Genomic DNA, 25,589 nt, shown 5'->3' on the forward strand with positions numbered 1-25,589 from the left:
TGCGTTCAAGGGAGGACATCTGGATTACCTTGATGCTTGATCCCCGTCTGAAGGGGAAGCTGGGAGACTTAATGACGCCATCCACCACCGAGCAACGCACAAGGGAGTTGAAGGAGGCCCTTGTGCGCAGACTACTGGAAGCATTCCCCCAGCCTTCCACCCCCACTGTAACTGCTCTGCCAAGCCAGCAAGAGGTGCCTGCCATTGCCACTAGCAGCACAACAACCACCACCAGCAGCAGCAGCAGCAACTGGCGCCCCGGAGACCTGAAGAGCCTAAGCAAGAGCCTGTATGCAGTGCAGCAGCCCAGAACAGAGGTGCCCGCCACAGCATCCACCACCAACTAGAGTTGGGCCGAACGGTTCGCCTGCGAACGGTTCCATGCGAACTTCAGTGGTTCGCGTTTGCGTCCCGCAGGCGAACCTTTGCGGAAGTTCGGTTCGCCCCATAATGCACATGGAGGGTCAACTTTGACCCTCTACATCACAGTCAGCAGGCCCAGTGTAGCCAATTAGGCTACACTAGCCCCTGGAGCCCCACCCCCCCTTATATAAGGCAGGCAGCGGCGGCCATTACGGCCACTCGTGTGCCTGCATTAGTCAGAGTAGGGCGAGCTGCTGCAGACTGTCTCTCAGGGAAAGATTAGTTAGGCTTAGCTTGTTCCTGTCTGGCTGCATACCTGTTCTGTGAACCCACCACTGCATACCTGTGCTGTGAACCCACCACTGCATACCTGTGCTGTGAACCCACCACTGCATACCTGTTCTGTTCAGTGGACCCGCCACTGTATACCTGTTCATTGAACCCACCACTGCATACCTGTGCTGTGAACCCACCACTGCATACCTGTGCTGTGAACCCACCACTGCATACCTGTGCTGTGAACCCACCACTGCATACCTGTTCTGTTCAGTGGACCCGCCACTGCATACCTGTTCTGTTTAGTGAACCGCCACTGTATACCTGTTCTGTTTAGTGAACCCGCCACTGCATACCTGTTCTGTTCAGTGGACCCACCGCATCAGTGCGCATACCTGTGCAGTTAAGTGAACCCGCCACTGCATACCTGTTCTGTTCAGTGGACCCGCCACTGTATACCTGTTCTGTTTAGTGAACCCGCCACTGCATACCTGTTCTGTTCAGTGAACCCACCGCACCAGTGCGCATACCTGTGCAGTTAAGTGAACCCGCCACTGCATACCTGTTCTGTTCAGTGGACCCGCCACTGCATACCTGTTCTGTTTAGTGAACCGCCACTGTATACCTGTCCTGTTTAGTAAACCCGCCACTGCATACCTGTTCTGTTCAGTGGACCCGCCACTGCATACCTGTTCTGTTTAGTGAACCGCCACTGTATACCTGTTCTGTTTAGTGAACCCGCCACTGCATACCTGTTCTGTTCAGTGAACCCACCGCATCAGTGCGCATACCTGTGCAGTTAAGTGAACCCGCCACTGCATACCTGTTCTGTTCAGTGGACCCGCCACTGCATACCTGTTCTGTTTAGTGAACCGCCACTGTATACCTGTTCTGTTTAGTGAACCCGCCACTGCATACCTGTTCTGTTCAGTGGACCCGCCACTGCATACCTGTTCTGTGAACCCGCCACTGTATACCTGTTCTGTTCAGTGAACCCACCGCATCAGTGCGCATACCTGTGCAGTTAAGTGAACCCACCTACCTACGTGAGTGCACGCAGTGTGATATACCACTCCGTGCATACCCGATATGGACAAAACAGGTAGAGGAAGAGGTAGTGGCAGAGCCAGAGGAAGGCCACCCGGCAGGTCTGCGCGAGGTCGTGTAAATGTAATTTCATGTGGACCTGGCCCACAGTACAGTGCTCGGAAGAAGGCACGTCCCATCACCTCCCAAGATTGTCAGGACGTGGTTGAGTATTTAGCGACACAGAACACCTCATCTTGCTCAGCCACCAGTGCTACTACTAGCACCACTTCCGCTGCATTTGACACTTCGCAAGAATTATTTAGTTGTGAAATCACTGATGCACAGCCATTGTTGTTACAGCCAGATGAATTTTCACCAGCTCATATGTCTGAGTTACGCGGCAACATTATGGACAGTCACTGTTCTGTCATTCAGCTACATCAGCCAGGTGACCATATGGGCTGTAAAGCCACCAAAACCTGCACTCTCGCCATGGTGCGCACCAGTAAAGCACGGCCGTCACTACACAAACAGCTGTTTGCGGTGCGTTACACGATGAGTTTGGTGTGTCAGTGTGAAGCAGTACCTTAATTACACTACCTGATTGATGTATACACATGCAAGATGTTTGAAAGCACTTTAGGCCTGTCATTTAGCATTCAATGTGATTTCTGCCCTTAAAACGCTGCTTTGCGTCAAATCCAGATTTTTCCCGGGGACTTTTGGCATGTATCCCACTCCGCCATCCCCCCCTCCAGGTGTTAGACCCCTTGAAACATCTTTTCCATCACTTTTGTGGCCAGCATAATTATTTTTTTTTTCAAAGTTCGCATCCCCATTGAAGTCTATTGCGGTTCGCGAACTTTAACGCGAACCGAACCTTTCGCGAAAGTTCGCGAACCCGGTTCGCGAACCGAAAATCGGAGGTTCGGCCCAACTCTACCACCAACCAGCACAAGCAACGACTGACCACCATGGTGTCTGACTATATGGGGTCATCCAGCGGGCTCAATGACACCGACAGCCCCGTGGACCCCTTGGAGTACTGGGTCAAGAGACTGGACATCTGGAGCGAGCTTTCCCAGTACGCCCTGGAACTCCTATCCTGCCCTCCTTCCAGTGTCCTCTCAGAGAGATGCTTTAGTGCGGCCGGTGGCGTGGTCACAGAGAAGCGCTCTCGGCTCTCCCACGCCTCTGTGGACAAACTCACCTTCCTGAAAATCAACCAGGCTTGGGTGGAAGGTGAGTTCCTGGCCCCTATTGTTGGACACAGGGGGACATGAAGTGGCTGCTGCATGTGCTGTTGTTAACTATGCCTGCCTTTATAAAGACATTTACTACCTGCCTAGTGCCTACCTTGGTTAATTTTTTGGTGTTATGGTACTACTACCAGTAAGTTGCCATGGTCCTCCTTCTGAGCTGCTGAACTGACCGCCCGCTTTGTCCTCCTGAATCAGTCGCTACTACATTCTGCGTTCACACTGCCCGGGTCACCGGGTGCATTTAATTTTTTGGCCAGCACTATGACGCTGTGCTACTACTACTATGCTGCTGCTGCTGAACTGACCGCCCGCTTTGTCCTCCTGACTCAGTCGCTACTACACTCTGCGTTCACACTGCCCGGGTCACCCGGTGCATTTAATTTTTTGGCCAGCACTATGACGCTGTGCTACTACTACTGTGCTGCTGCTGCTGAACTGACCGCCCGCTTTGTCCTCCTGACTCAGTCGCTACTACACTCTGCGTTCACACTGCCCGGGTCACCTTGTGCATTTAATTTTTTGGCCAGCACTATGACGCTGTGCTGCTACTACTACCAGAAGTATGTTGCCGTGGTCCTTCTGTGCTGCTGAACTGACCGCCCGCATAGTCCTTCTCCTGACTCAGTCGCTACCACCACTGCACTCTGCGTTCACACTGCCCGTGTCCACTGACAACTCTGCTGCCATGTCATTGCTAATTGCTGCAAAAAAAACAAACAAAAAAAAATTACAAAAACCTCTCTGGAGCCTTTTTGCCGTCAGCCACTCATCCTCCTCCAGCGGTACCTTCGCCGCCAAGTGCCATTGGAACTCGCCTTCACCTCTTTGACTGCTTAACGCGTATATCCCTTTTTAAAACCACTTATTACCAATTAATAGCCCCATTTAAAGTGTTGATTTCACTTTAAAATCCATTTTCTCTAGAAAAAATTTTTTTGGGGGAATTTTTTATGTTGAAGTTATGTTGCCCCTTATCACCTCGATAATCCATGCTATTTGGGGGACTGTAGCATGTATGGGGGCTTTGTTATTAACATTAAAAGAAAATCCGCCTCCGGGTGTGAATCCACGCGTGATTACGCCATTCACGGGAAAAAATCCGCGTGGTTGCGTGGACGCGACCGCAAATCCGCATGCGGCGGGGCCGAATGCGGATTTTTTTTTTCAACCACGCGGATTTCCGAATTCGTGGATGAGGCACATCCGAGCATCCCTAGTGCTGAGTCCCTTCCTGGAGGCAACCAAGATGGTCAGTGAGGAGCGGGCCTCTGTGTGCCAGTGGGTGCCCTTGGTTTGTCTACTGGAGCAGGCAATGGACAATTTAATTGAGCGTGGGGATGAAGCCCTGAGGCAGTTGGAAGAACAGGAGCAGATGGCAGCACAGTCCAGCTCAGAGGAGGGCTCACAGCAGGTAGTGGAAGAGTTGGAGGTCCCTAACCTGAATGAGGAGGAGGAGGAGGAGCAGAGTGCAGCAGGGGTTGTACGTGGATGGCGGTTTGAGGAGGACAACGACATGGCACAGGAAGAGGACAGGCATGCGTTATGGGACAATGGCGAGGACGAGGAAGATCTTGCTGGCAGGGCCCACTTGTTTCCCATGGCTGTGCACATGTTGCGCTGCCTTCGCAGGGACCCCCGGGTGATCCAGATGCGTTCAAGGGAGGACATCTGGATTACCTTGATGCTTGATCCCCGTCTGAAGGGGAAGCTGGGAGACTTAATGACGCCATCCACCACCGAGCAACGCACAAGGGAGATGAAGGAGGCCCTTGTGCGCAGACTACTGGAAGCATTCCCCCAGCCTTCCACCCCCACTGTAACTGCTCTGCCAAGCCAGCAAGAGGTGCCTGCCATTGCCACTAGCAGCACAACAACCACCACCAGCAGCAGCAGCAGCAACTGGCGCCCCGGAGACCTGAAGAGCCTAAGCAAGAGCCTGTATGCAGTGCAGCAGCCCAGAACAGAGGTGCCCGCCACAGCATCCACCACCAACCAGCACAAGCAACGACTGACCACCATGGTGTCTGACTATATGGGGTCATCCAGCGGGCTCAATGACACCGACAGCCCCGTGGACCCCTTGGAGTACTGGGTCAAGAGACTGGACATCTGGAGCGAGCTTTCCCAGTACGCCCTGGAACTCCTATCCTGCCCTCCTTCCAGTGTCCTCTCAGAGAGATGCTTTAGTGCGGCCGGTGGCGTGGTCACAGAGAAGCGCTCTCGGCTCTCCCACGCCTCTGTGGACAAACTCACCTTCCTGAAAATCAACCAGGCTTGGGTGGAAGGTGAGTTCCTGGCCCCTATTGTCGGACACAGGGGGACATGAAGTGGCTGCTGCATGTGCTGTTGTTAACTATGCCTGCCTTTATAAAGACATTTACTACCTGCCTAGTGCCTACCTTGGTTAATTTTTTGGTGTTATGGTACTACTACCAGTAAGTTGCCATGGTCCTCCTTCTGAGCTGCTAAACTGACCGCCCGCTTTGTCCTCCTGACTCAGTCGCTACTACACTCTGCGTTCACACTGCCCGGGTCACCGGGTGCATTTAATTTTTTGGCCAGCACTATGACGCTGTGCTACTACTACTGTGCTGCTGCTGCTGAACTGACCGCCCGCTTTGTCCTCCTGACTCAGTCGCTACTACACTCTGCGTTCACACTGCCCGGGTCACCGGGTGCATTTAATTTTTTGGCCAGCACTATGACGCTGTGCTACTACTACTGTGCTGCTGCTGCTGAACTGACCGCCCGCTTTGTCCTCCTGACTCAGTCGCTACTACACTCTGCGTTCACACTGCCCGGGTCACCGGGTGCATTTAATTTTTTGGCCAGCACTATGACGCTGTGCTGCTACTACTGTGCTGCTGCTGCTGAACTGACCGCCCGCTTTGTCCTCCTGACTCAGTCGCTACTACATTCTGCGTTCACACTGCCCGGGTCACCGGGTGCATTTAATTTTTTGGCCAGCACTATGACGCTGTGCTACTACTACTGTGCTGCTGCTGCTGAACTGACCGCCCGCTTTGTCCTCCTGACTCAGTCGCTACTACACTCTGCGTTCACACTGCCCGGGTCACCCGGTGCATTTAATTTTTTGGCCAGCACTATGACGCTGTGCTACTACTACTGTGCTGCTGGTGCTGAACTGACCGCCCGCTTTGTCCTCCTGACTCAGTCGCTACTACACTCTGCGTTCACACTGCCCGGGTCACCGGGTGCATTTAATTTTTTGGCCAGCACTATGACGCTGTGCTGCTACTACTACCAGAAGTATGTTGCCGTGGTCCTTCTGTGCTGCTGAACTGACCGCCCGCATAGTCCTTCTCCTGACTCAGTCGCTACCACCACTGCACTCTGCGTTCACACTGCCCGTGTCCACTGACAACTCTGCTGCGATGTCATTGCTAATTGCTGCAAAAAAAACAAACAAAAAAAAATTACAAAAACCTCTCTGGAGCCTTTTTGCCGTCAGCCACTCATCCTCCTCCAGCGGTACCTTCGCCGCCAAGTGCCATTGGAACTCGCCTTCACCTCTTTGACTGCTTAACGCGTATATCCCTTTTTAAAACCACTTATTACCAATTAATAGCCCCATTTAAAGTGTTGATTTCACTTTAAAATCCATTTTCTCTAGAAAAATTTTTTTTTTGGGAATTTTTTATGTTGAAGTTATGTTGCCCCTTATCACCTCGATAATCCATGCTATTTGGGGGACTGTAGCATGTATGGGGGCTTTGTTATTAACATTAAAAGAAAATCCGCCTCCGGGCGTGAATCCACGCGTAATTACGCCATTCACGGGAAAAAATCCGCGTGGTTGCGTGGACGCGACCGCAAATCCGCATGCGGCGGGGCCGAATGCGGATTTTTTTTTTCAACCACGCGGATTTCCGAATTCGTGGATGAGGCACATCCGAGCATCCCTATTATCAACAACAATCTCTATGGGCTTGATTCACAAAGCCGTGCTAACCTACTTAGCACCTTTGGGCGTGATGATAAGCAGGGTGCTAAGTAGGTTAGCACCGTTTTGTGAATCACATCGCGCGCAAAACTTTGCGCACGCACAGCGAGGTGCCCGCAAAACGTCGCATAGAGGTGAATGGGCATTTTGCATGCACCGTGATGCGGCACGCAAAACTTTGCACACAGGACTTTGCGAGTGATCAGAACTTATCACGCCTAAACGGAGTTTAGGTGTTATAAGGGGCAGGGCCGGCCTCAGGTTTCACAGCGCCCTGAGCGAAACCTGATTTTTGTGCCCCCCCCCCTTCATCCTTTTCCCACTTGCATATACACTCACGCACGTATACACACACAGGTCCATATGCAATTCCCCTTTTCTCCTGAGATATCTGAGATTTGCATTTTATCTTCGTGACACATCACGCATGTATAATAGAAAAATACTATTAATAACCACGAATGGATGGAGTGCATTATCATGAATACACTTAAAAATGAAGGCTAGAACCTTTCAGGAATATTTATAAAAACAATCAGTGGGACAGTTAGCCGCCTCCTCCCCCATTTAGAATGATAGCACAACACTGACAATTTGCACCACACATTATAGCTGCAGTGCGCCCCCCTCCAAAATGCCCTCAGACTCAATATAGATAGGTAGCAAGGTATAGGTGCCCCCAGTATAGGATCTCATGTATAGGTGCCCTCAATATAGGTTGCCAAGCATAGGTGCCCCCAGTATAGGAAGTCAGTTGAAGGTCTCCACCCCCCTCATAGGTAGCCAAGCGTAGGTACCTCCAGTATAGGTAGCCAGGAGTAGGTGCCCTCCCTCAGTATAGGTAGCCAGCTATAGGTGCCCTCAGCATAGGAAATCAGGTGTAGGTGCCCTCAGTATAGGCAACCAGCTATAGGCGCCCCCTTGGAAGCTGGCGCCCTGAGCGACCGCTCCGGTCGCTCATATCAAAGGCCGGCTATGATAAGGGGCTTATCACAAGCGTGCTAACAGTTAGCACGGCTTTGTGAATCAAGCCCAATGGGTCGGAAATGATCCTGACTAAAGAAATTACATTTAGAAACACAGAAGAGAGCCCTTTTCTCTGTATGAGTCGCTTTATGTGAAATTGATGGAAACATACAGCTGATGTGTGAGAGACTCATCCCAATTGCAGGCAGCAGAGGAGAGCTCAGCCTGTGCTAACATCCGGGACATTCCTCAGCATAATATCCCCCTCCAGGGGTCAGTAGCCCCCCAGCCCCGTATAATGTGTGGCCGGGATCCCCTCCTTCATACTGCGGGGGGGAGTGACAGGAGACCCCGTATATCAGACATGTTACCCCCTGATAACGATGGAGACAGAGGAGATCGGGGGAGCAGGAAGCGGAGCTGGTCACATTACAGCGGGATTTCCCGGCCACTGTCGCCGCTCAGAAGCCCCCCGTGACTGTAATGGGGGAGGGGAGACCCCTGCCAGCCGGGCGGCCGCACACAGGGGGCGCACCGCTACTTTCCGGGGGGAATAAACCCACTTTTCTCCCGGCGAGGAAACACAAGCAGAGAGCCGAAGAGTAACAGCTGTGTGGAGAGGCGGGCGGCTCAGAGTCCGGATCCCACCAATAGGAAGACGGGACGCGCTACTGTCAGCAGCCAATGGCAGCGCAGCCGGAGAGAGTATATAAGCGCTCACTGGCGGTCACTTGCAATGTTACACTTTGTTGCAAAATAACTAGGAAGATGGCAGAGACCGCCCCAGCAGCCGCCCCTCCCGCAGCGGAGCCCGCCGCCAAGAAGAAGCAGCCTAAGAAGGCGGCAGCCGGAGGAGGAGCCAAGAAAGCCAGCAAGAAGCCTTCCGGCCCCGCCGTGTCCGAGCTCATCCTCAAGGCCGTGTCCGCCTCCAAAGAGCGCAGCGGGGTCTCCCTGGCCGCCCTGAAGAAGGCTCTGGCTGCCGGAGGCTACGATGTGGAGAAGAATAACAGCCGCCTCAAGCTGGCCATCAAGGGCTTGCTGACAAAGGGCAGCCTCGTCCATGTCAAAGGCACCGGCGCCTCCGGATCCTTCAAGGTCAGCAAGAAGGAGGCAGCCGGCAAAGAGCACAAGAAGCCGGCACAGGCCAAGAAGAAGCCAGCGGCTGCCGCCAAGCCTAAGAAGCCGGCTACTGCCAGGAAGCCCAAAGCCGCCAAGTCCCCGAAGAAGCCTAAGAAAGCCCCCAGCGCCGCCAAGAAGAGCCCCGCTAAGAAGGCAGCCAAGAAACCGGCGGCAGCTGCTGCCAAGAAACCCAAAGCTGCCGCTAAACCCAAGAAAGCCGCCAAGAGCCCCGCTAAGAAGGCAGCCAAGCCTAAGGCCGCCAAAAGCCCTGCAAAGAAGGCAGCAAAGCCCAAGAAGGCCGCTCCTAAGAAGAAATAAGCTGCAGCTTGTCTCTCCAGAAACACAAAGGCTCTTTTCAGAGCCACCCACCCTCTCCTAACAGAGCTGTGTACTCGGCCAGATCACACGCTGTAGAGCCAGGTTTGGGAATGGAAATTATGTTCTCTAACGGGCCCCATATGTATACTGAAAAAGGGTAATGATTAGCAAAGCTCTAGAAAAGAAGGTACGCCTGCCAGAGCTTTGGCCTCTACATACAGAAGTTATACTCTGCCCGTACAGAACACTACGGATTCAATGTATACTGAGGCTATAGCATCCGGTAATTTACTTGTAAGCACAGCTGTTGGAGCTGTCCCCTGAAGGGCTGAAATATGAAGCTTTGAGCGATTGAGAATTAGTGACGGGTTAGGTGGTTAGTAACAAGCTGCGAAATAAGTCGATACCTTCCAGTTAACGCAGCAATATGGCGATTGCTTTACCTCTTGAGGCTTCCTACCTCAACTCCCCTAGTTACCGGCTTGTGTCAGCAGAGTACACATACATGGAGCCGCTACTGTCCAGCGCGCGTTTGTATCGGTCTAATCACCAGTATGCGATAGTAAGGCAACCTTAGCTGCAGAGTGCCTGTGCATGCAAGCTGACATGGCACTCCGCAGTGTGAGGAGTCGGTGTGACGGCTGCGGCACTACAGCTCTGTACAGACAGTGTGGTGGCTCTAAAAAGAGCCTTTGTGTTGTGGGTGACAATGTATGACGCGCTTATGCCCTCTAGTGTTGTCCGGATCATGAACGATTCGGATCTTTGATCCGAATCTATTTTATGAGTCGATCATCCGAATCCTCAAAATGAGTGATTCGGATCGCAAAAGGGGCGGGGCCAGAAGCGACACGCCCCCTCTCAGCGGGCAGCGGGGTCCTGGAAGCAGAGCTAAGATGGATCGCTCTGTTGGATGGGAGCCAGCCTTGCAGGGAGACAGGTAGATGAGGGGACATGGGTGCCACTGCCAGATATGTGTAGAGCACACATACTGGCTGCAATGTGCTGCTGATTATAGGCTGGCTGTTCCGTAGTTGTGCACAGTGATCACATTGGAAGCTTTTGGCTCAGCTCAGCACAGCTCAGTAACTTTGCAGGCACTGTGATTGCTGTGCAATATGATCCTCCTGCACTCGGCACAAAACAGCTGCACTTATCTTTGGGGAATGCTTTCTTTCACTGTGCGACGTTTGCTTTCAAAGTACACAGATGAGCATATAGGTGAAATACATGTAAAACATATGATTGCAGCATGTGGGTATTGTGTGCAAACATTTCTGCTCTCTACTCATCCCTCCTCCCTTCTCTGTCCACTCCCTGCCCTCTGTCCATCTTCTCCCCTTCTCTGTGTGTCCACCCCCCTCCCCTTCTCCTGTCCACAGCAGGGAAAGACCTGTCCTGCTAGTCATTTCACCCCCGAATGCTTCGGTAGTAAAATGATCCGAGATTCGGATCAAAGATCCGGATCTCTTCAATGATCCGATTCGAATCATCCGGATCATTGAAAAGATCCGAACTTCCCATCTCTAATGCCCTCTCGCCGCGGATCCTGCGGGCCAGCTGGATGTCTTTGGGCATGATGGTGACCCTCTTGGCGTGGATGGCGCACAGGTTGGTGTCCTCGAAGAGCCCCACCAGATAAGCCTCGCTGGCCTCCTGCAGAGCCATGACGGCCGAGCTCTGGAAGCGCAGGTCGGTCTTGAAGTCCTGGAGCGATCTCCCGCACCAGGCGCTGGAAGGGCAGCTTGTGGATCAGCAGCTCGGTGGATTTCTGGTAGCGGCGGATCTCTCGGAGAGCCACTGTACCGGGCCGGTAGCGGTGAGGCTTCTTCACTCCTCCGGTGGCCGGGGCGCTCTTCCGGGCGGCTTTGGTGGCCAGCTGCTTGCGGGGAGCTTTCCCTCCGGTGGACTTGCGGGCGGTCTGCTTGGTTCTGGCCATCGCTCAATCGGCTGATTCTTCTCACAGGCGAGAATAGTCTGAGGAGAGTGGCCGGGAAGAGCCTTTTTATACACCCCGCACCTCTCTGTCATTGGCTGCCTCACACCACGCCCCCTGCAGGCCAGTACCCTGATTCATACAGCGCTCTGGCTTCTGATTGGCCGGGGCGATCGGGAGCTTTTATCTGAATGGCTACTGGAGAACATTTGTTATTTTTTAAATGCCCCGCCACATATTGCTTTGTTACACCAGCCCGCCAATCCTAGTGCAATGTCGCCTCATTCGGTTCTTATTGTTTTTAAATATTCTATCATCATTTTTTTTTTTTTTTACAGCCTGCTAAAAAGCAGAAGCTGGATGAGTCACGTCCCTCTGCAGATCTGTAGTTTACACGCATGTGACTCTCTGTATCGGGTTGTAGTAATAGATCGGCCGGGCTGAGGATTCCTATTGTCATGTGGTGGAGACCTGAACTCTCCTTCCCCCATGTGCGGGCATCAGCCGGGGCTGTAATAGGAAGTCTCCCCGCTCCACACACAGACCGATCTAACACCGAGCGCAGCGTGACAGAACTCGGGGAAAGTTTGGAATGAGTTGTGTTGCAGTGACAGCAGATGGGATATCTGGCGAGCTTGCCGTGCGTCAGCGTCCCTCCAATTCTATATCTAATACCAAAGTATTATGGATGGAGAATGTCACTTCTGTGGCTGAGTGGCCACCCCCCCACACACACAGCACTCCATCAATCACACATCTATTCAGAGATATTACCAAATAATGCTGCCAGGGACAGCCCGCTTCTAATCAACCCCAGCTGTAGACTCCTCAGGATACATTCTATATACTGTATGTATATAGCTACATGACTAGAAGTTCCGTCACTGACCCACGTGGCCGCAATACACCAGTAATCTTCATACCGACTATCTGCTTCTCTGACAAAGGCTCAACACACACCACACAATCTTGGTTGTTCAATCTTACCACTTTCATGTAGTATAAGAGCTTATCCAATCTATCATTTAAGGTAGTTTCAATCTGTTGGCCCTTATACTACATAGATTCGGTAAATCTGTACAACCAAGATTGTATGGTGTGTGTTGAGCTTAAAGTGCGACAGAAACAGATCACATCAACCAATCTATAGGATTGGTTCATTTTATTGTCGGGAAGACCCTGCGTCACTACAGGTCTATAGTAGTTTTATAGCAGTATTCTAATAAAAGCTTCACTAAACGATGCGGGGGGGCTACTAAACGTCACCTGCATTAATATCTATGTCTTACAAGGTTATAACAGAACACGTGGCGGCGATTTCCAGTAGGGGTGATGCAATTAGTAGCAAACCGTGTGCACCGCAGCTCTAGGTGGCAAGCTCCTGGGGCTGTTGGGTTATGATCGGTATGGGGCGCTGCTAAGCACGGTGCAGGGCAGGGGGTATTTATGGTTTATTGTATTCTCGGGCAGACTGAGGCCATCTGCTGCGACTCCCGAGTTAAATGTGTTTAGTTCCCATAAATGCAAAGGTAAAGCAAGTCTTTCCGGAACTGCTGCTCATCGGTCAACTGAAACAGTAGATTTCCCCACACAGCAGCAAAACAATCGATACACGTGCTACATTCAACTGATCCCTGTACAGACAAGTTCTGGGTAGGTATACGGCTACCCTGTAACGCAGTGTTTCCCAACCTTTTCCGGCCCGGGGAACACTGTCTGACCAAATTTTTCTCCGGGGAACGGCGCGCGCGCGCGGTGGGGGCGATGCGGCCCCCGGTTGTTTGCGCGACCTAGTGGACAGTGCCGCTATGGGGGGGGGGCTGGGGTGCGGCTGCATAGCTGGCATAGTTGCCCCAGTGTAGGGAGTTTAGTTGCCTCAGTATAGTGCCCCAGTATAGCCAGTATAGTGCCCCAGTATAGCCAGTATAGTACCCCAGTATAGCCCCCCAGTATAGCCAGTATTGTGCCCCAGTATAGCTAGTATAGTGCCCCAGAATAGTGCCCCAGTATAGTGCCCCAGTATAGCCAGTATAGTGCCCCAGTATAGCCCCCCAGTATAGCTAGTATAGTGCCCCAGTATAGCCAGTATAGTGCCCCAGTATAGCCAGTATAGTACCCCAGTATAGCCCCCCAGTATAGCCAGTATTGTGCCCCAGTATAGCTAGTATAGTGCCCCAGTATAGCTAGTATAGTGCCCCAGAATAGTGCCCCAGTATAGCCAGTATAGTGCCCCAGTATAGCCCCCCAGTATAGCTAGTATAGTGCCCCAGTATAGCCAGTATAGTACCCCAGTATAGCCCCCCCAGTATAGCCAGTATTGTGCCCCAGTATAGCTAGTATAGTGCCCCAGAATAGTGCCCCAGTATAGCCAGTTTAGTGCCCCAGTATAGTGCCCCAGTATAGCCAGTATAGTGCCCCAGTATAGCCCCCCAGTATAGCTAGTATAGTGCCCCAGTATAGCCAGAATAGTGCCCCAGTATAGCTAGAATAGTGCCCCAGTATAGCCAGTTTAGTGCCCCAGGATAGCCAGTATAGTACCCCAGAATAGTGCCCCAGTATAGCCAGTTTAGTGCCTCCCGCCCGTCCCCGCCGCTGTTATTACCTTGTTAACAGCGGCCGCTCTCCCCTCTCCGGCGCGTGTATATTCAAGCAGCGTATCTCCGGCTGCTCTGTGTGATGCACTGATGCGGAAGAAAGGAGGGCAGCGGCTTCCTGTAACGGCGATATGTATCGCCGTTACTATGGTAACCGAGCCCTGCCTCCTTCCGCATCAGTGCATCACACAGAGCAGCCGGAGATACGCTGCTAGCATATACATGGTCTGGAGAGGCGAGAGCGGCCGCTGCTAAGGTAATAACAGCGGCGGCCGCAGGGACGGGCGGGAGGGGGGATAAGAGCACGGCACACCAGGCAACGTTCCGCGGCACACTAGTGTGCCGCGGAACAGCGGTTGGGAAACACTGCTGTAACGTACAGATCAATTTAATAAAAAGTATGACTGCACCACGTGGCTGGAAAGTTTCGGTTCACTGTCCCTAAACCTCACCCCTCAGCAGCAGCTTCTAGAGTACAGACTGCGGAGAGACTCTGCACAGTACTGTTCCTGATACTAGAGCATATAAATGGATATATACCAACTGTAACAGCTCCGTATTGAATGAGTGGGTGGCTCTGAAAAGAGCCTTTGGGTTATCTGTATAGCTGGGTGAGAGATTACTTGGCGCTGGTGTACTTGGTGACGGCCTTGGTGCCCTCGGACACGGCGTGCTTGGCCAGCTCTCCCGGCAGCAGCAGGCGGACGGCGGTCTGGATCTCCCGGGAGGTGATGGTGGAGCGCTTGTTGTAATGAGCCAGGCGGGAAGCTTCCCCGGCGATGCGCTCGAAGATGTCATTGACGAAGGAGTTCATGATGCTCATGGCCTTGGAGGAGATGCCGGTGTCGGGGTGCACCTGCTTCAGCACCTTGTACACGTAGATGGCGTAGCTCTCCTTCCTGGTCTTTCTGCGCTTCTTGCCGTCCTTTTTCTGAGTCTTGCTCACCGCTTTCTTAGAGCCCTTCTTGGGCGCCGGGGCGGACTTGGCTGGTTCAGGCATTGCTGCGGATTATTAGTGTTGTCCGGATCATGAACGATTCGGATCTTTGATCCGATTCTATTTTGTGAGTCGAATCATCCGAATCATCAAAATGAGTGAGTCGGATCGCAAAAGGGGCGGGGCCAGGAGCGACACGCCCCCTCTCAGCGGGCAGCGGGGTCCTGGAAGCAGAGCAGAGATGGTTCGCTCTGTTGGAGGGGACTCAGGGGAGCCAGCCTTGCAGGGACAGGTAGAGAGGACATGGGTGCCACTGCCAGATATGTGTAGAGCACACATACTGGCTGCAATATGCTGCTCATTATAGGCTGTCTGTTCCGTAGTTGTGCACAGAGTGAACTAGTGTTGTCCGGATCATGAACGATTCGGATCTTTGATCCGAATCTATTTTATGAGTCGATCATTCGAATCATCAAAATGAACGATTCGGATCGCAAAAGGGGCGGGGCAAGGAGCGACACGCCCCCTCTCAGCGGGCAGCGGGGTCCTGGAAGCAGAGCTGAGATGGATCGCTCTGTTGGAAGGGAGGCAGCCTTGCAGGGAGACAGGTAGATGAGAGAGAGGGGACATGGGTGCCACTGCCAGATATGTGTAGAGCACACATACTGGCTGCAATGTGCTGCTCATTATAGGCTGTCTGTTCTGTAGTGCTGCACAGTGAACACATTGGAAACTTTTGGCTCAGCACAGCTCAGTAACTTTGCAGACAGTGTGATTGAAAGGCAATATGATCCTCCTGCACTCGGCACTAAACAGCTGCACTTATCTTCTGGGAATGCTTTCTTTCACTGTGCGACCTTTTCTTTCAAAGTGTACAGATGAGCATATAGGTGAAATATATGTAAAGCATATGACTTCAGCATGTGGGTATTACGTGCAAACATCTCTGCTCGTCCCTCCTCCCTTCTCTGTCCACTCCCTGCCCTCTGTCCATCTTCTCCCCTTCTCTGTGTGTCCTCCCCCCTCCCCTTCTCTGTCCACTCCCTGCCCTCTGTGCATCTTCTCCCCTTCTCTGTGTGTCCTCCCCCCTCCCCTTCTCCTGTCCACAGACCTGTCCTGCTGTTCATTTCACCCCGAATGCTTCCGGTAGTAAAATGATCCGAGATTCGGATCAAAGATCCGGATCTCTTCAATGATCCGATTCGAATCATCCGGATCATTGAAAAGATCCGAACTTCCCATCTCTAGAGTGAACACATTGGAAACTTTTGGCTCAGCTCAGCTCAGTAACTTTGCAGGCACTGTGATAGCAGCGTTATATGATCCTCCTGCACTCGGCACAGCTGCACTTATCTTTGGGGAATGCTTTCTTTCACTGTGCGACGTTTCCATTCAAGGTATACAGATGAACATGTAGGTGATATATATGTAAAGCATATGATTGCAGCATGTGGGTTTTGTGTGTAAACATTTCTGCTCTCTGCTTCCCTCCTCCCTTCTCTGTCCACTCCCTGCCCTCTGCATTTTCTCCCCTTCTCTGTGTGTCCACCCCCCTCTCCTTCTCCTGCCCTGCTAGTCATTTCAACCCCCGAATGCTTCGGTAGTAAAATGATCCGATTCGGATCAAAGATCCGGATCTTTTCAATGATCCGATTCGAATCATCCGGATCATTGAAAAGATCCGAACTTCCCATCTCTACGGATTATCAGTAACTCTGCAGAGCGCGGAGACACAATGAGAAGCAGCGCCGCCTCCCCTCTTTATATAGGCGGCCTATGCTAATCAGGCTGCAAGAGAGCTGACTACACTATTGGAGACCGTCACTAGCACCGCCTACTTACCGCCCCTTATATCTGATAAGTTGGAGAGACTTGAATAGTTGAAACGCGCAACAAAGAAATGCAAATGCAATTGGCTGCTGAAGTACGGAGCCCCGCCCCTGCATGTGCTGATTAGTGGATTGTCAGACTCTCTTGCTATTGGCTGAGTTGAATAGCAGCCAATCAGGAGGCAGCGTGGGTCCGGCAGCAGAGTATATAGGACAGGAGGAGGGACGGGTTTGGCTATTCTCGTGTTTGAGAGTTATCTGTATCTTTGAAGTTATCATGTCCGGAAGAGGCAAACAAGGCGGCAAGGCTCGTGCCAAGGCCAAGACTCGCTCCTCCCGGGCCGGGCTGCAGTTCCCAGTCGGCCGTGTTCACCGTCTGCTGAGGAAGGGCAACTATGCGGAGCGGGTGGGGGCCGGAGCTCCGGTCTATCTGGCCGCAGTGCTGGAGTATCTGACCGCTGAGATCCTGGAGCTGGCTGGCAACGCCGCCCGGGACAACAAGAAGACCCGCATCATCCCCCGCCACCTGCAGCTGGCCGTGCGCAACGACGAGGAGCTCAACAAGCTGCTGGGTGGGGTGACCATCGCCCAGGGGGGCGTCCTGCCCAACATCCAGGCCGTGCTGCTGCCCAAGAAGACCGAGAGCCACAAGGCCGCCAAGAGCAAGTAATTCCCTGCAGCTAAAGCTATTCCACCGAACCCAAAGGCTCTTTTCAGAGCCACCCACACTGTCTGCTAAAGAGCCTGATGCGCATTACTGTGCTTCCTCTGCATGCAGAGATGTCACTTGCTTATAATCTGTGACGTACGCCCCCCCATTAGCGGAGACTAATGTAACGTACACATCAATGGTTACATTCCATAGGTGGAAGTAACGCTCCTATCAGTCAAACTTTATAAGCGGATCCTCCTGACTGGCAGTTGCACGTGTTCCTGTTACAGATGGAATACTGCTGTAACTTCCTTCCAATTCACACGCATGTTGGTATAGAGCTGCTATAGCCGTGTGATGTATATGCGTCGGAACACAAAAGCACTGATAGGACAAATAACACATAAGCGTTCTAAGCAAAGCGGATGCTCTTATTAATTGCATCATCTATTCTACACAGTGGCGGGGATGCTGCTTTTTTAGGTTGTATCTCCACCTTACTTATTTCAATTGGAATCCGACACTTATTGGCTAATGACAGCAGCTTCTGTAGCTGACTGTGGTTGGTGGAGGCAGAGCGGTTCCTCTTTTCATATTTGCAGCTGGATTTCCCCGGGACGGATGTGCAGCTCTGTGTTGGGGAATTATGTGATGCTGTACCGGCAGCTGCCCCGTAATGTTCAGCATTGCCCCGGCTGTGCTGCTCCCGGCAATGCCAGCTCACAGCTCCTCCATAAAATACGGGAGGTTTGTGTTTATACAGATTGGAATAGCCGGCCCAGCATTTGCTAAGCATTGATGAGATTTTAAGATGTTCTCCGTGTCATTTAACGATTAATATTCTATTGTAAAATAACTAGTCCGATAAAGAAGCAATGAGTTGTGTTGCCTTTGGGAAAGTCTGAACTTTGGAGGGAACTGACCGGAGTGCTGTTCTCTTTTTCCCCGCATGGTGGCAGCGGTGCGTCACCAGGGAGATACAGGAAATAACTCCGCAATATAAATTATACTTTGTATTTGCTTCTATACGGAAGGAAATCAGAATTTTGTTTATTTCGCCAAGTACAAAGGGTAGTCCCTGGAATTATTTCTGTAAGTATTAGCTATAGAAACATGCTGGGATTAGAGTAGATGCGATGCCCGAGACAATCATCGTCTCATGTATGGCACCAGCGATATCAGCTCAGAATGCGGCTCCAAGAAATTAGGGGTTAAGCAATGATCGGAGTTAGAGGAATATAAGCCCGACACTGCTCAGTATGCGGAGATGACATGACAGCACTTGTATAGACAAGGAGACAGACTTGCTTATCCGCCGAAGCCGTTGAGGATGTGTACCGGGCGGTTAATCTGATTAGCCGATGTTTTCAAATAGCCCGCGCGTGTGCTAACGGTATTTCCCGCCATTTTATCGATCTCCACCAACTATTCATCCCTAGATTCGATCGGTCACGATTTGCGCTCCAACAATAAAGGTGGTCCGAGTCTCTGCTGCGAGCGTGTTCCTGCTATCCAACCACACCGCTATTCCAGCACCGATCTGTCTCCGGTCCCATCCCGGGTGACACAGCCGGCTATAGGGGGCATACAGCTTCTAGAGAGGAGTACGGGGCAGCTGCCGGTACAGCATCACATGATGCCGCAACACAGAGCTGCACATCCATCCCGGCTGCTCCGAGGAAATTCGGCGGCAATATGAAAACCGCAACAGTTGTGCCTCCACCAATCACAGCTACAGGAGCTTCTCTCGTCAGTCAATAGCACTGCGAGAATAATTGCTCTCTACATTTTGTGAGCCCGACATTGTACAGTTAAATATGTTATGGTTTGTGCTATTGGGTGGTTCTAAGGAACACCCTAAATCATGAAATACATGAATTGTAAAAAAAACATTTAAATCTGATTACTATTATAACATGCCCGTTAAGATTCAACCTGCAGATGAACGTTCCCTGCACCGGGTGTGGAGCTGATGCTGTCTATTGGCTGCTAATAGCGCTCATGCATTCTGTGTACGCTTTCCTATACACGTTCTTAGTCTGAAATGTAACCATTGTTTTATACATCGGTCCCCACTAATATGGGGGTGTACGTGTCATTAGTTGTAATTATAAGCAAGTAGTACATCTCTACAGTAATAATGCGCATCAGGCTCTCTATAGACAGTGTGGGTGGCTCTGAAAAGAGCCTTTGTGGATCTGTACTGTGTCCGGCTGCTGCTGCAGGGAGTTACTTGCTCTTGGCGGCCTTGTGGCTCTCGGTCTTCTTGGGCAGCAGCACGGCCTGGATGTTGGGCAGGACGCCCCCCTGGGCGATGGTCACCCCACCCAGCAGCTTGTTGAGCTCCTCGTCGTTGCGCACGGCCAGCTGCAGGTGGCGGGGGATGATGCGGGTCTTCTTGTTGTCCCGAGCGGCGTTACCAGCCAGCTCCAGGATCTCAGCGGTCAGATACTCCAGCACTGCGGCCAGATAGACCGGAGCTCCGGCCCCCACCCGCTGCGCATAGTTGCCCTTCCTCAGCAGACGGTGAACACGGCCGACTGGGAACTGCAGCCCGGCCCGGGAGGAGCGCGTCTTGGCCTTGGCACGAGCCTTGCCGCCTTGTTTGCCTCTTCCGGACATGATAACTTCAGTGATACAGATAACTCTCCAACACAAGAATAGCCAAACCCGCCCGTCCTCCTGCCCTATATACTCTGCAGCCAGACCCGCGCTGCCACCTGATTGGCTGCTATTCAACTCAGCCAATAGTATGCTGGTCTAGCAATCCACTATTCAGCAAATGACGGGGCGGAGCTCTCTTCCTTAACAGCCAATTGTATGTAGAGTTCTTTGTTGCACTTTTCAATTGCGAAAACTTCACGTCCAGCCAATCAAATATAAGGGGCGGTAATCAGGCGGCGCTAGTGACGCTCTCCAATAGTGTGAGCCGGCTCTCCTGCAGCCTGATTAGCATAGGCCGCCTATATAATGAGGGAAGGCTGCGCTGCTCCTCATTGTGTCTCCGCACTCTGCAGAGTTTCTGAGAATCAGCATGGCTCCTGAACCAACCAAGTCCGCCCCGGCGCCCAAGAAGGGCTCTAAGAAAGCGGTGAGCAAGACTCAGAAGAAGGACGGCAAGAAGCGCAGGAAGACCAGGAAGGAGAGCTACGCCATCTACGTGTACAAGGTGCTGAAGCAGGTGCACCCCGACACCGGCATCTCCTCCAAGGCCATGAGCATCATGAACTCCTTCGTCAATGACATCTTCGAGCGCATCGCCGGGGAAGCTTCCCGCCTGGCTCATTACAACAAGCGCCACACAATCACCTCCCGGGAGATCCAGACCGCCGTCCGCCTGCTGCTGCCGGGAGAGCTGGCCAAGCACGCCGTGTCCGAGGGCACCAAGGCCGTCACCAAGTACACCAGCGCCAAGTAATCGCCTCTCACCCGACTACACAGAAAACCCAAAGGCTCTTTTCAGAGCCACCCACTCATTCACTGCAGGGCTATGTATTGCTGTTGTGTTTTGCGCGCTTTAATAATCTTCGTGTCCCCGGTACTATTGCTCACTACTGAAGGCATAAACTGAGCACGGAAGGAGATTCCCACTCTGATTTCGATCACTAGCCGAGTGGTTCTGATTCATATATTTTCTCATCTTTATTTCTGAATTGGCGCTGGGGAGCTTCAGGGGTGACTAATGAATTGAATAGTTTCCCCTGCTGCTACTGACTATACCATTAGAACCCCAGAGACCTCTGTACCTGGAGATGCCGCAGTGTTTCTGAGAACACAATACAGATTCCAGAATTACTGATGCGCTGCGGCCACACGAGCCAGCGGCAGAAGTTGTGTATCATTCTATAGAATCCATCCTGGGGTCACAGTGTAGCTGGTGATGGTGTTTTAGAAGCTGTCCATCCGGACAGGTGACGTCTCTAAACAATGCGTATTGTATAATAATTCTATGAAATGAAACTAATGGGGTGCATGCATGGTGGTGGTTTTAAAAGATGTAAATGAATGTATCAAAAGCGCAGCCACATGTAGAAAGTATCGCTTTCATAGGTATATTTACAAGAACATAATCATGAAATGAATCTCGGTGAATCTGATAGCTGATGAACGCCAAACCACCTAAATATCCTATCTGCTGGGACATGTGGTCACTCCAGCAAAACTAATCCCGATTCCCAGACATCTAGAACGCTCCGCTCGGTCAGATCAGTCCGTTTGCGGAGCGAGGGGACTCGTATTATTGCCCCGGCTGGGGAGATCTCGGCTCTCCTAATCTGTCTCCATAACAAAGAGTAACCATCAGCCTGTCCGCTCCGCCGTCACGAATCGATCCAGAATACAGATCTGCATAGAAACGTGACTCATCTACCTCTATTCCTTTCCACTTATACTTGACGCTTTAGCTATAAATAGTATCATTTAGAGCTGATAGGAAAATTCCAATAAATAAGAACAAAATCAGGCAACGTAGAATGGCGGGATAAGCAATATTGTGGCGGGACATTTGAAAAATAACAAATATTCTCCAGTAGCCAATCAGATAAAAGCTCCCCAACACCCCGGCCAATCAGAAGCCACGAAGCTTATAATTGGATATTAGCATGGCAGAGGGCGTGCTGTGAGTCGGAGAATGGGGATAATATTGTGCGTTTCACGGTCAGCTATTGGCTGCTCTGGGCGGGGCAATTAGGAGGGCGCCCTGTGATTGGATCTTGTGAGACGGCCAATGACAGAGAGGCGCAGGGTGTATAAAGTGGCTCTTCCCGGCCACTCTCCTCAGTCTATTCTCGCCTGTGAGAAGAATCAGCCGATTGAGCAATGGCCAGAACCAAGCAGACCGCCCGCAAGTCCACCGGAGGCAAAGCTCCCCGCAAGCAGCTGGCCACCAAAGCCGCCCGGAAGAGCGCCCCGGCCACCGGAGGAGTGAAGAAGCCTCACCGCTACCGGCCCGGTACAGTGGCTCTCCGAGAGATCCGCCGCTACCAGAAATCCACCGAGCTGCTGATCCGCAAGCTGCCCTTCCAGCGCCTGGTGCGGGAGATCGCCCAGGACTTCAAGACCGACCTGCGCTTCCAGAGCTCGGCCGTCATGGCTCTGCAGGAGGCCAGTGAGGCTTATCTGGTGGGGCTCTTCGAGGACACCAACCTGTGCGCCATCCACGCCAAGAGGGTCACCATCATGCCCAAAGACATCCAGCTGGCCCGCAGGATCCGCGGCGAGAGGGCATAAGCGCGTCATACATTGTCACCCACAACACAAAGGCTCTTTTCAGAGCCACGCCCACATTCTCCAGACAGAGTTGTAATTTATTTAGCGGCAGTAGCTGCACATGCTTTCATCAGTCTATTGTCACTATCAAGTGATACTACTCATACCCACACTGGCATAGCGGTTTGTTTGGCTTTGACCAAAGTTCGAGCAACAGTTCAATCCAGTATGTAAAAGCGGCAGAGTCTTAGGGCAAGGTTCCCCGTGATCACACTCGCCCGTACCAGCGGCTAGAATAGCTGTGGCTCCGCAAGGAGAGAAGCGCGGTATAAAATGTTCCTCGTCCTCAGATTGGCCCCAATAACTCAGATTTTTTTTTTTCCAATCTCACACAGCAGCTTGTAGTGAAGTGCACACGTATTATCACAGCTACATTACCTCCATGGCACAATTAGCGGTGTTAAAATATGAATCATCAAACTTTTATAATTGACCTGGGAAATATAAGGTGCAACTTCGACATGACTGACTGAAACACTCTTATCTGCACATAGAAACATCTTTAGCCAGCAATCTGAATTAATACTTTCTTGGCGTTCTTATTGGCTTAATAGAGAAGCGTCTGGCGCTGTGGTTGGTTGAGCGCTGAGCAGCTGGTATTTCAAATTTCCCGCCGATTCCCATCCCGCCAGTTTTAACAATCCGTGACTTAAAGGTCTGTTTTCCATGAGAGATCGGTGAGTTCCGGGCCAATTTTGAATTAAGTGAATTCCAGATCAGTGAATTTAAGTGAATTCCAGATCAGGGCCGTACATGATGCACGCAATCACAAGAAAATAAACGAATATACTGGAATGTAACCGAATGTCAACAGTATGGATAAAAAAAAAACAATATTTCAATGTATTCGGAAGTGTTATATGAAAGAAAGACAAGCTTTTCCAAGCAGTACATAGTCACTGATGTGCATTCATTAGTAGGGCTGGGCGGGGGGAGAACAAACCCCACATAAACACATACTGTACCAGAAAAACTGGAAAATCTGCTCCGCCCCCTTCTGTGCAGTCTCCCCTCAGGTCCGCCCAGGCTGTATAAGAGGAGAGGAGGCGGCTGCACAGATCAATTCATCTCTACATCGGAGAAGAAGCAATATTGCAATCATGTCTGGCCGAGGAAAGGGCGGGAAGGGACTCGGGAAAGGAGGCGCCAAGCGGCACAGGAAGGTGCTCCGGGATAACATCCAGGGCATCACTAAGCCCGCCATCCGCCGCCTGGCCCGCAGAGGGGGTGTCAAGCGCATCTCCGGCCTCATCTATGAGGAGACCCGCGGAGTGCTGAAGGTTTTCCTGGAGAACGTCATCCGGGACGCCGTCACCTACACCGAGCACGCCAAGAGGAAGACTGTCACCGCCATGGATGTGGTGTACGCCCTCAAACGCCAGGGGCGCACTCTGTACGGCTTCGGAGGCTAAGCGAGTCTATTCCACTTACCAACCATATTATACAAAAGGCCCTTTTCAGGGCCACCCACTATATCTATAGAAGTGCTGTTACAGCTCCGTGTATTATTACATTGCTATACAAGCTGCGCACTATTACGTGGTATTGTTGCATCCATCGGAAGATGTGGAGAGACCTCTAGGGAAGTATTGTTACACAGAGCAGCCATCTAACTGCTGCTTATTTATCAGCACTCACCAGCGGCTTCCATTATTCCTTTGCGATGGGAAGTGGTGACATCACCGGCTAATTGCAGTAGCGTTCCAGCGGATAACGGCTGCCCCAAAGTCGGAGACCATTCTCATATACGCTCGCTAGAGCAGGTGTTCCAACAGTTGGAACACCAACTCTGCCATCCTCGATGTGAATGGAGACCGATCTGTGCTGGAATAATAGGATGGTTGGGAAGGAGGGAGATGCTCGCAGCACAGACACCACATGACGGCGGTACATTCTCGGCAGTAATAGTAGCACAGGGAGTGCAATACGTCGTGGCCGATGGAATGTAATTAAAATGGCGGGAAAGGCCGTTACTAATACGCGCGGGATATTTGAAAACATCGGCTAATGTAGTTTGTTTATCCTTTCGTACTTAAAAGCGCCTGACTGTAATAATACATAATTTCAGATGGTAATAAGTATTCCCTGATCTGCTCCTCCACACGAGTTGCTGCATAAAAGCTTTTTAATGCTGAGAACTTTAGGATGGGGTAGATCAGCCATACGGATCACCGGTCCATGTGATCCAGAACACAAATTCCTCGTATTTCCCTTTCCTCATTTACAAGCAGCTGGGTACCGGCACTAACACTGCAACTTCACTAGATATCGCACAGGACGAGTGTATTGGCAAATATGAGCACTAAGGACCCCTGTGACGTTTTTATAGGAAAGCTTATTTTATGTATTTATTTTTTTTATTGCGCCCAAAAATTGCATTTTGTCGGAACGTGAAGAATGGGTAAAACGTGTTTGAGCTCCAGATTGAGTCTTATTTTCCAAAGCGTTGGCAGCGAGTAACTGATCCCTGTACACATACACAATTGTGGGCACCCGGCAATTCTGTAAGGCCTCTTTTCCACGGACTGTTGAGCTGTGTTGCTCAGCAAGCAGTTACCAGGCAGCAGTGAGCAGTTGTGAGAATTTCACTGCCTATCAAGTCCGTGGAAAAGAGGCCTAACTTAGATCAGAGCCGCCCCCATATTCTCTATACAGAGCTGTAGTGCCGCTATCACACCGGATACAAACACTGCAGGGACAGTACTAGAGGGGAAAAAAAACAAAGACAACGGGAGCCCAAATGGTGCAGTATGTCTCAATAAAAAGGTGTTCAAAAAAACTTCTGAAGAAGGGGTACTCACAAAAGTGGGTTGCACACGGGGCAACCGATCGCTTCAAGCAAGTGGAGTGTTTAAACCTGACTCCAATCAGGTATATCAGCAATCCTGGGTCTGGTCGCTCTCTTAGCAAAAAGATCCTGTGTACCTTGATTACCATAGGTGGTGGGATCCCACCTTGGTTCAGGTGCGTAAGGTTCCCCTCCCAGGCAAGTGGGGGGAATATGGCACAGAAGAGGTAAAGAGGCGCCCAATTTCTATAAAATAATCTAAAATCGATTTAGGCTCCCTTTAAGGAT

General features: G+C 51.5%; 4 protein-coding genes across 5 annotated transcripts in view; 1 reads left to right on the forward strand and 3 right to left on the reverse strand.

Annotated features, from left to right (window-relative positions):
* LOC137534995 (zinc finger protein 665-like) overlaps positions 1-25,589 on the reverse strand; it is a 465,617-nt gene that overhangs the window by 365,458 nt on the left and 74,570 nt on the right. The window lies entirely within an intron of this gene.
* LOC137536471 (histone H1A-like) lies at positions 8,623-9,318 on the forward strand. Of its 2 annotated transcripts, XM_068258675.1 has the most exons (2): positions 8,629-8,676; positions 8,737-9,318. In XM_068258675.1, exons 1-2 carry the CDS (start codon positions 8,629-8,631, stop codon positions 9,295-9,297), a joined length of 609 nt encoding a protein of 202 aa, XP_068114776.1. In that variant the 3' UTR covers positions 9,298-9,318. The 2 variants fall into 2 exon arrangements, with proteins under 2 accessions (XP_068114777.1, XP_068114776.1); XM_068258676.1 differs by having other exon boundaries at positions 8,623-9,318.
* On the reverse strand, positions 14,447-14,827 carry LOC137536472 (histone H2B 1.1). Its single transcript, XM_068258677.1, has one exon. It carries the CDS (start codon positions 14,825-14,827, stop codon positions 14,447-14,449), a length of 381 nt encoding a protein of 126 aa, XP_068114778.1.
* On the reverse strand, positions 19,475-19,867 carry LOC137536473 (histone H2A type 2-B-like). Its single transcript, XM_068258678.1, has one exon. The coding sequence runs from the start codon at positions 19,865-19,867 to the stop codon at positions 19,475-19,477; it is 393 nt and encodes a 130-aa protein (XP_068114779.1).

The sequence above is a fragment of the Hyperolius riggenbachi genome, chromosome 10, assembly GCF_040937935.1.
Source record: "Hyperolius riggenbachi isolate aHypRig1 chromosome 10, aHypRig1.pri, whole genome shotgun sequence".
Lineage (NCBI taxonomy): Eukaryota > Metazoa > Chordata > Amphibia > Anura > Hyperoliidae > Hyperolius > Hyperolius riggenbachi.